The sequence below is a fragment of the Oncorhynchus nerka genome, linkage group LG26 (assembly GCF_034236695.1).
Source record: "Oncorhynchus nerka isolate Pitt River linkage group LG26, Oner_Uvic_2.0, whole genome shotgun sequence".
NCBI classification, from domain to species: domain Eukaryota; kingdom Metazoa; phylum Chordata; class Actinopteri; order Salmoniformes; family Salmonidae; genus Oncorhynchus; species Oncorhynchus nerka.
Genome location: NC_088421.1, coordinates 41,207,736 through 41,218,210, shown reverse-complemented (window position 1 = coordinate 41,218,210; position 10,475 = coordinate 41,207,736). Strand labels below are relative to the sequence as shown.

Below are 10,475 nucleotides of genomic sequence, written 5' to 3'. Positions count from 1 at the left end.
AGAATAGAAAGGAAAGTTTTCCATCTTCCTAAATTTGAGGGTGGTTTTAACCATCCAGACGTGGAGTTGTATCAACTCGCCACCCAAGGCTTTTACTTGAGACATATAGTTGAATACACTAAAGATGAACAATGGGTAAGTATTGAAGATGCGAATGCTCATCCCCGGAATCTTTTTACATGTTTATTTTCAAAGGATAAAGATAAGAACATTAACAACTTCACAGATAAGAACAATATAACAATATGGAAGAACATATTCTTGTAACGTATTCTACAAGAACCAACATCACACCCTAAAAACACAACCTTATGGAACAATTCTTGGATAGCTTTTCAGAATTCACCGATAAATTGGTCCACATGGAAAACTAAAGGCATAGAAACTGTAAATGACTTGGTAACAGGAAATAAATGACATCATTAAAAAGTAAGTTTGGACTAACCAATGTAGATGTTTTGAAATACATGCAATTTAGAAGTTATTTGTAAAAAAAAAATGCAATTTGAAATCGTTTGGACATCAGAGCAACCTTTAAAAATTAAAAAATGTAATAATAATGTTCATATGATAGGGAAGAAAACCTTGCAGAGAGCCTATCCAACTGACTATCTCCTAGAAAAATTATATAAGCTCTAGGAACCAATAATTAAAAAGAATTGACGTTGACACAAGGAGGGAAAGTTGGAACATAACTAACGAAATTATGCTTAATCCAGTATAAATTAACGCATAGATATTTTTGATACAAGAGACAGAATTCACATATTCTTCAGCACATGGGCAGAGTCATGTCTTAAGTGTAAAACTAACAATGACTCAATAATCCATGCTTTCTGGGAATGTTATAAAGTCCAAAAGTTGTGGGCGGAGCTAGAAAATTGGCTGTCAGAAGTATTACAATGTAAACTTACTTTTAATCTGTCTGTCTGGACATTTCAAGACATGGCATATGGGGGGGGTAGTGAGATACCCAATGGGCTGCAAGATTCTCTTCTCATCACTCATCTTGAAAATATGTATACAAAAAACATAGAAATCAATCCACCATCACTAACACAATGGAAAAATAGAATGATTTATTATTGAAATGTTGAAATAGCATGGGCCACTGAGAAAAACAAATTGGTACAATTTAAGGCCAAGTGGCAATAATTCAGGCACTAGGGATGGGCATGTGAGCATGCAGGTCTGGGCAGATGAGACATAGTAGTTGTTCTAGGGATGGGCATGTGCGCATGCATGTCTGGGCAGTTGAGACATAGTTGTTGTTCTAGGGATGGGCATGTGAGCATGCATGTCTGGGCAGGTGAGACAGTTGTTGTTCTAGGGATGGGCATGTGAGCATGCAGGTCTGGGCAGATGAGACGTAGTTGTTGTTTCTGTGCGGCTGTAAATGGTTGTTCATATGTATACATTTGTATTTCTTGTGGGTATAAAATAAAACATGTTATAATATTTAATAAAAAATATTATACAAAAAATAGTTCAGAATGGTTTCTGTCATTTTCCAGCTTATGAGGTTAAGAAGACCTCAAAGAGGCTGGCGACTGAGTGCATACGGTAAAAGATTCCGAAGGGGAGTCCGATATTCACAACAGCCGCCCACATGGTGAACTCGTAAAACTCTGCTCCAATCGTGTTGTCAAACTGGGGGCGGGCGCCAAACGCCGGCATGATCCAGAGCTGTCAACGGAAACAGAGTAAAGATGTTCAGTCCAATCTTTCAACTTAAACATACTAGTTAGGATCATACTCTACCATGATGTATTGTACTGTAGAAATAACCAGTAAACTCGTTTTCATGAGCAAGTTATGCAAACATATATTTGTTTTACTTTAAATGATGGTTCAGCAGTTTCATCTTATTTTCGAAGTACCTAGGGTGTTGAAGTTTATTCCAAATGCTTCTCCCCAATTTCGTGGTATACAATTGGTAGTTACAGTTTTGTCCCATCGCTGCAACTCCCATACGGACTCGGGAGAGGCGAAGGTCGAGAGCCGTGCGTCCTCCAAAACACAACCCAGCCAAGCCACACTGCCTCTTGACACAACGCACACTTAACCTGGAAGCCAAACGCACCAATGTTTCGGAGGAAACACCGTACACCTGGCGACCGTGTCAGCGTGCATTGCGCCCGGCACGCCACAGGAGTCGCTATTGTGCGTTGGGACAAGAACATCCCTGCCAGCCTAACCCAGACGACACTGGGCCAATTGTGCCCCGCCTCATGGGTCTCCTAGTCGCGGCCAGCTGCCACAGAGCATGGACACAAACCAAGATCTCTAGTGGCACAGCTAGAACTGTGATGCAGTACAGCTAGCACAGTGATGCAGTGCCTTAAACCACCGCGCAACTCAGGAGGCCCTAGTTTTATCCAAACTTAATAAAAACGGTTTTGGATGAAAGGACAACATCCTAGGTTAACAAGCCCTTTAAAAGAGCCATTTTGAAAAGGACAGTGGTGGGTACTCAGTAGGCTACTCACAAGGATGTTGCAGAGCAGCAGAAATGCACAGATCTCCTTCAGGGCCCTCCTCTTCCAGGTCAGCCTATGGCGCTGAGGTAGGGGGGAGCTAGAAGGAGCAGAAGGAGCAACATGCATACTGTGAACTGTGAAGGCCGGGGACGTCTTGGTCTCCATGAATGTCCCTGGGAGGTTGTGTATGTCTCTATGGGCTTGGGCTTGAAGGACGTATGGATTTGTGAATACAGAGGCCCGGTGGATGTCTTCGTGGAAGGGCTCACGATGCAGGCCCTCGATGATGAAGATGTTCTGCAGGCAGAGCTGGATCACAGTGAGCAGGGAGACAGCCAGGTTGAGAGCGTTGAGGTGGCCCTCGGCCCCCGTTGCCACCACAGCCACGATGGTGAAATAACAGATGGTGAACTGTCCGAATGAGGCGCCGATCAGCAAGCCTACATCCAGGCTCCGTGTGGGGTTCTTCCCCGACACGTGGTCCCTCTGGTCCAGCCGGTAGATGGCGCAACCAGCCACGGTCGAGACGGACATGAGCGTCACAGCCACCGTGTTCATCACGTAGTGTATCATCAGCGCCGTGTCACGTTTCCCCGGGTCCCCCGACTCCACGTCCACCTTGTAGATAACAAAGGTTCCCAGGCCCGCCACCAGCATGACCAGCCCGACCGCAGGCCCCACCAGCACGTCCTTCAGGCGGAAATGGAGCGCGTGGTGGTTGTGCTCGTCTACCAGGCGGCCCACGTTCTTCCACATGACGTAGGCCATGGCCGAGGCAAACAGGCTGTACTCGATGTTGAAGGGGTACAGGTAGTAATAGGCCTTTTCTAAGACGGCACAGGCAGAGTGGCTGCAGTTACAGCTGCTGGATCCACCAGGGGCTGAAATAAAATCACACATGAGCTTTATTGTTTGACTCTGAGGTGATGTTTTGTTATGTCGGTTGGTTGTATTTCATAGTCGACGGTAATTCTATTTAAATACAGTAAGTTCAGAAAGTAAACTGAAAATGTATTTTATTTTATTGATCCTTCATTTAAACAAGGAATTCCCATTTCAGTTTACATACTGAATTGAAATGGAATTGAACCCTTAAACAAGGAATTCCCATTTCAGTTTACATACTGAATTGAAATGGAATTGAACCCTTAAACAGGAAATTCCCATTTCAGTTTACATACTGAATTGAAATGGAATTGAACCCTTAAACAAGGAATTCCCATTTCAGTTTACATACTGAATTGAAATGGAATTGAACCCAACCCTGTAGTATTTCACTTAGATTTTCTAGAGAAGATTCAACAGCACAATGTTCTCTACCTCTGATGTCATAGGAATGTGTGCTGTTGCCGTCCTCTGGTAGAACAACAGTCTGGTGTATGGACTCCTCTGTGACCGCTGCCATCCACAACATCAGATTGGTAGACAGAGTCAACATCAGCCCACAGCTTCAAGAGGGAAACACAAGAGTTCAGAATAGAATAGAATAGAATACTAACTATTTGTATATCCTATTTAACTCTGTAAGAATAGAATAGAAGAGAACAGAACTGAATTTAATAGAATAGAGTAGACTTCATGTTTCCCAAGCAAAATGTAAGGTCAACCGGCAGGGTTTAAATGTCCAAACATCAATCAAACATCAATTTACAACATCAATAAATAAATCAATTCAATTATACAGTAGCAGTTAGTTACCCTCACCGAGTTATGTTCCGTTGTAGCTGTACACAGTCTTTAGCGTGGAGCCAGAGGAAGTATGTCTGAGAAAGATACAATGATCACCTATACTTGCATTTCTCCCACCAGCCAAATCCCTCAGTGGTTTCCGTCATATCACCTAATGGAAGCTCCATTTGAGATGTCAGAACTTGTGTTCTTACCTGGACAAGTATGAATACAGCTTGTACGACAGGGAACGCTATCTTCACAGCAGAGTCACAGTGCAGGTAGCCTACGTAGTTAGCAATCTTAAACACGTCCATAATCAGACTGCATAAGCCAAACAGCACCAGTCCACCTACAGAAAACAACTCACACTTATTCAATAATCACACTCATTAAAAACAATGGGTGAATGTAAAACTTTGTCTAGGTATAGTGAATGATATCCTATTAGAATAGAACTCTTCCCCAATCCAAAAAGAGATTATTCATGTCCAGTGATTTTAACAGAAATAAATATTATTAAATGGATGCTCTGGCATTTTGGCAATGAGGCCCTTAATCTACTTCAATCAATCAATCAGATGTATTTATAAATCCCATTTCACATCAGCAGATGTCACAAAGTGCTGAAAAGGAACCCAGTCTAAAACCCCAAATAGCAAGCAATGCAGTTGTAGAAGCACGGTGGCTAGGAAAAACAGCAGCAGGCCAGGGCCAACTACTTCCCCAGAGTCAGATGTACTCTTGGATACCATGTCCAGTGATTTTAACAGAAAGAGAGATGATTAATTTCCAGTGATTTTAACAGAGAGAGAGATTATTAATGTCCAGTGATTTTAACAGAAAGAGAGATGATTAATTTCCAGTGATTTTAACAGAGAGAGAGATTATTAATGTCCAGTGATTTTAACAGAGAGAGAAATTATTCATTTCCAGTGATTTTAACAGAGAGAGAGAGATTATTAATGTCCAGTGATTTTAACAGAGAGAGATTATTAATTTCCAGTGATTTTAACAGAGAGAGAGATTATTAATTTCCAGTGATTTTAACAGAGAGAGAGAGATTATTAATTTCCAGTGATTTTAACAGAGAGATGATTAATTTCCAGTGATTTTAACAGAGAGAGAGAGATGATTAATTTCCAGTGATTTTAACAGAAAGAGAGATTATTAATTTCCAGTGATTTTAACAGAGAGAGAGATTATTAATTTCCAGTGATTTTAACAGAGAGAGATTATTAATGTCCAGTGATTTTAACAGAGAGATTATTCATTTCCAGTGATTTTAACAGAGAGAGAGAGAGAGATTATTAATGTCCAGTGATTTTAACAGAGAGAGAGAGATTATTCATTTCCAGTGATTTTAACAGAGAGAGAGAGATTATTAATTTTCAGTGATTTTAACAGAGAGAGAGATTATTAATGTCCAGTGATTTTAACAGAGAGAGAGATTAACAGAGAGAGATTATTAATTTCCAGTGATTTTAAAAGAGAGAGAGATTATTAATGTCCAGTGATTTTAACAGAGAGATTATTAATTTCCAGTGATTTTAACAGAGAGATTATTAATTTCCAGTGATTTTAACAGAGAGAGAGAGATTATTAATTTCCAGTGATTTTAACAGAGAGAGAGAGAGATTATTAATTTTCAGTGATTTTAACAGAGAGAGAGATTAATAATGTCCAGTGATTTTAACAGAGAGATTATTAATTTCCAGTGATTTTAACAGAGAGAGAGATTATTAATTTCCAGTGATTTTAACAGAAAGATAGATTATTAATTTTGATTTTAACAGAGAGAGAGATGATTAATGTCCAGTGTCTGAATCCTGGCTCAGGAAGGCCACCAAAAATCCTGAGATTTCCATACCCAACTATAACATCTTCCGTCAAGATAGAACTGCCAAAGGGGGAGGAGTTGCAGTCTACTGCAGAGATAGCCTGCAAAGTAATGTCATACTTTCCAGGTCCATACCCAAACAGTTCGAACTACTAATCTTGAAAATTACTCTCTCCAGAAATAAGTCTCTCACTGTTGCCGCCTGCTACCGACCCCCCTCAGCACCCAGCTGTGCCCTGGACACCATTTGTGAATTGATTGCCCCCCATCTAGCTTCAGAGTTTGTTCTGTTAGGTGACCTAAACTGGGATATGCTTAACACCCCGGCAGTCCTACAATCTAAGCTAGATGCCCTCAATCTCACACAAATCATCAAGGAACCCACCAGGTACAACCCTAAATCTGTAAACAAGGGCACCCTCATAGACAGCATCCTGACCAACTGGCCCTCCAAATACACCTCCGCTGTCTTCAACCAGGATCTCAGCGATCACTGCCTCATTGCCTGTATCCGCTACGGAGCCGCAGTCAAACGACCACCCTTCATCACTGTCAAACGCTCCCTAAAACACTTCTGTGAGCAGGCCTTTCTAATCGACCTGGCCCGGGTATCCTGGAAGGACATTGACCTCATCCCGTCAGTTGAGGATGCCTGGTCATTCTTTAAAAGTAACTTCCTCACCATTTTAGATAAGCATGCTCTGTTCAAAAAATGCAGAACGAAGAACAGATATAGCCCTTGGTTCACTCCAGACCTGACTGCCCTCGACCAGCACAAAAACATCCTGTGGTGGACTGCAATAGCATCGAACAGTCCCCGCGATATGCAACTGTTCAGGGAAGTCAGGAACCAATACACGCAGTCAGTCAGGAAAGCTAAGGCCAGCTTCTTCAGGCAGAAGTTTGCATCCTGTAGCTCCAACTCCAAAAAGTTCTGGGACACTGTGAAGTCCATGGAGAACAAGAGCACCTCCTCCCAGCTGCCCACTGCACTGAGGCTAGGTAACACGGTCACCACCGATAAATCCATGATTATCGAAAACTTCATTTCAGCATTTCTCAACGGCTGGCCATGCCTTCCGCCTGGCTACTCCAACCTCGGCCAACAGCTCCCCCCCCCCCCCCCCCCCCCGCAGCTACTCGCCCAAGCCTCTCCAGGTTCTCTTTTACCCAAATCCAGATAGCAGATGTTCTGAAAGAGCTGCAAAACCTGGACCCGTACAAATCAGCTGGGCTTGACAATCTGGACCCTCTATTTCTGAAACTATCCGCCGCCATTGTCGCAACCCCTATTACCAGCCTGTTCAACCTCTCTTTCCTATCGTCTGAGATCCCCAAGGACTGGAAAGCTGCCGCAGTCATTCCCCTCTTCAAAGGGGGAGTGTTAGAGGAAATTATGGTTGAAATGACTAATTATGTATACATTCCAATCAGAACTGACTAGTCCAAATGCTATAATGTACTGTACATGTGAATTTTCTCTCTTGCTCCCATTCCCAATTGTATATAATGTAGTCAGGAGTTTAGTAACAATGAAGGTATTTTCCTTAGTTCATTCAGTTGTACAAATCTCCAGGTGGCGGTAACGGCCCATCTCCAGATTGTCTAGAATGTTGATTTATACTGACTGGCCTTGACTTCGTGCTGATAATGCGAAGGCTCGAGAGCTAGAGGGCCCCTCTACCTCGTGAAATAGATAGAACGTTTAGAAAACGCTGACGTCATTTTCAGTTTATAACCTGTGGAAATATGTGTATGTGGCAGTACTCACTTGAAATAAACGCTGTTACCTTTGGCTTTTAAAACTGGTCTCAATCTACTTCATGCATAATTAATGAACTTACAACTCATTAATGAATTAGAATGAGTGCGAATCTGTTTTGGCTATAAAACATACAGGAATTTAGAAATTCCACTAACAGGGAGACACCCTGGACCCAAACTGTTACAGACCTATATCCATCCTGCCCTGCCTATCTAAGGTCTTCGAAAGCCAAGTCAACAAACAGGTCACTGACCATCTCGAATCCCACTGTACCTACTCCGCTGTGCAATCTGGTTTCCGAGCCGGTCACGGGTGCACCTCAGCCACGCTCAAGGTACTAAACGATATCATAACCGCCATCGATAAAAGACAGTACTGTGCAGCCGTCTTCATCGACCTTGCCAAGGCTTTCGACTCGGTCAATCACCATATTCTTATCGGCAGACTCAGTAGCCTCGGTTTTTCGGATGACTGCCTTGCCTGGTTCACCAATTACTTTGCAGACAGAGTTCAGTGTGTCAAATCGGAGGGCCTGCTGTCCGGTCCTCTGGAAGTCTCTATGGGGATGCCACAGGGTTCAATCCTCGGGCCGACTCTTTTTTCTGTATATATCAATGATGTTGCTCTTGCTGCGGGCGATTCCCTGATCCACCTCTACGCAGACGACACCATTCTATATACTTCCGGCCCGTCCTTGGACACTGTGCTATCTAACCTCCAAACGGGCTTCAATGGCATACAACACTCCTTCCGTGGCCTCCAACTGCTCTTAAACGCTAGTAAAACCAAATGCATGCTTTTCAACCGTTCGCTGCCTGCACCCGCACGCCTGACCAGCATCACCACCCTGGATGGTTCCAACCTTGAATATGTGGACATCTATAAGTACCTAGGTGTCTGGCTAGACTGTAAACTCTCCTTCCAGACTCATATCAAACATCTCCAATCGAAAATCAAATGAAGAGTCGGCTTTCTATTCCGCAACAAAGCCTCCTTCACTCACGCCGCCAAACTTACCCTAGTAAAACTGACTATCCTACCGATCCTCGACTTCGGCGATGTCATCTACAAAATTGCTTCCAACACTCTACTCAGCAAACTGGATGCAGTTTATCACAGTGCCATCCGTTTTGTCACTAAAGCACCTTATTCCACCCACCACTGCGACTTGTACGCTCTAGTCGGCTGGCCCTCGCTACATATTCGTCGCCAGACCCACTGGCTCCAGGTCATCTACAAGTCCATGCTAGGTAAAGCTCCGCCTTATCTCAGTTCACTGGTCACGATGGCAACACCCATCCGTAGCACGCGCTCCAGCAGGTGTATCTCACTGATCATCCCTAAAGCCAACACCTCATTTGGCCGCCTTTCGTTCTAGTTCTCTGCTGCCTGTGACTGGAACGAATTTCAAAAATCACTGAAGTTGGAGACTTTTATCTCCCTCACCAACTTCAAACATCTGCTATCTGAGCAGCTAACCGATCGCTGCAGCTGTACATAGTCTATCGGCAAATAGCCCACCCATTTTTTCCTACCTCATCCCCATACTGTTTTAATTTATTTACTTTTCTGCTATTTTGCACACCAATATCTCTACCTGTACATGACCATCTGATAATTTATCACTCCAGTGTTAATCTGCAAAATTGTAATTATTCGCCTATCTCATGCCTTTTGCACACAATGTATATAGACTCCCCTTTTTTTTCCTACTGTGTTATTGACTTGTTAATTGCTTACTCCATGTGTAACTCTGTGTTGTCTGCTCACACTGCTATGCTTTATCTTGGCCAGGTCGCAGTTGCAAATGAGAACCTGTTCTCAACTAGCCTACCTGGTTAAATAAAGGTGAAATAAAAATAAAAAATTTAAAAAAAATATTAATTTCCAGTGATTATAACAGAGAGAGAGATTATTAATTTCCAGTGATTTTAACAGAGAGAGAGATTATTAATTTCCAGTGATTTTAACAGAGAGAGAGATTATTAATTCCCAGTGATTTTAACAGAGAGAGAGATTATTAATTTCCAGTGATTTTCAGGGGAAAAACAAAAACTGTGAACTCTGGAAAAGTTTCTGGAATTTAGCAGCTGTAGACCCAGAAGATCAGAAAAGTGTCTTCTCTTACCCCTGAGCCACACAGGCCCGGCATAGCTATCCTTGTAGAGCACGGCATGATCTTCCCTGGATGTGTAGATGGTGTAGTACAGCATCCAGGCAGTGGTGAGGATGACGAGGACGATGAGGAAGATCTGCAGGTTGATGGCGTTGATCTTAACGTTGTTGAAGACACTGCCACTGACCAGAGCAATACCTAGGATCAGGACGTTGACCGTGATGATGCTAGAGAGTAGCCAGCTGCGCTTACGGCCCCTCTCCCTCACCGTGCCCCTGCTGGTCGAGAAGACGTCGCTCCCCCTCATCATACTCCCCGCCTGGACACCCAAGTGGATGGAATGCCGGATGGAAGGGAGGGTGGGCGGGGGGGATATGTAGCCCTCCTCAACCTCCATCTCAGCTTCAGATGTCATCTTGCTGGATTCGCGTGAAAAGAAACCAAAGGTCAAGTCCATGATGTTTCTCATTCTGCAAAGGTCTAGTCCACAGTTTGTTTGTGATTTGTTACAATCCAAGCTCGCTCTGTTCAAAATGAACACCTAACCGTCCACTCAAAGCCTCTGCCTGTATAAGGAGGTCCCTCCTTCCCGTAACCCAGCTTCTA

At 43.2% G+C, this 10,475-nt stretch overlaps 1 protein-coding gene across 1 annotated transcript; it reads right to left on the bottom strand.

The window, feature by feature from the left end:
- Positions 1-268: 268 nt before the first annotated feature.
- On the bottom strand, positions 269-10,475 carry otop2 (otopetrin 2). Its single transcript, XM_065010694.1, has 6 exons — positions 9,882-10,475; positions 4,364-4,500; positions 4,185-4,243; positions 3,801-3,928; positions 2,490-3,361; positions 269-1,686 (listed from the first exon to the last, which is right to left on the bottom strand). The coding sequence occupies exons 1-6, from the start codon at positions 10,336-10,338 to the stop codon at positions 1,516-1,518; spliced, it is 1,824 nt and encodes a 607-aa protein (XP_064866766.1). The 5' UTR covers positions 10,339-10,475; the 3' UTR covers positions 269-1,515.

What these genes read in the sequence shown, in the direction of transcription:
- otop2 (XM_065010694.1), bottom strand. Translation starts at nt 10,338, where the DNA reads ATGAGAAACATCATGGACTTGACCTTTGGTTTCTTTTCACGCGAATCC. An exon ending in CTGTATTCATACTTGTCCAG is followed by an intron (nt 4,244 to 4,363) that starts GTAAGAACACAA and finishes TATCTTTCTCAG; the next exon opens with ACATACTTCCTCTGGCTCCA. An exon ending in TGCTGCTCTGCAACATCCTT is followed by an intron (nt 1,687 to 2,489) that starts GTGAGTAGCCTA and finishes TTCCGTTGACAG; the next exon opens with CTCTGGATCATGCCGGCGTT.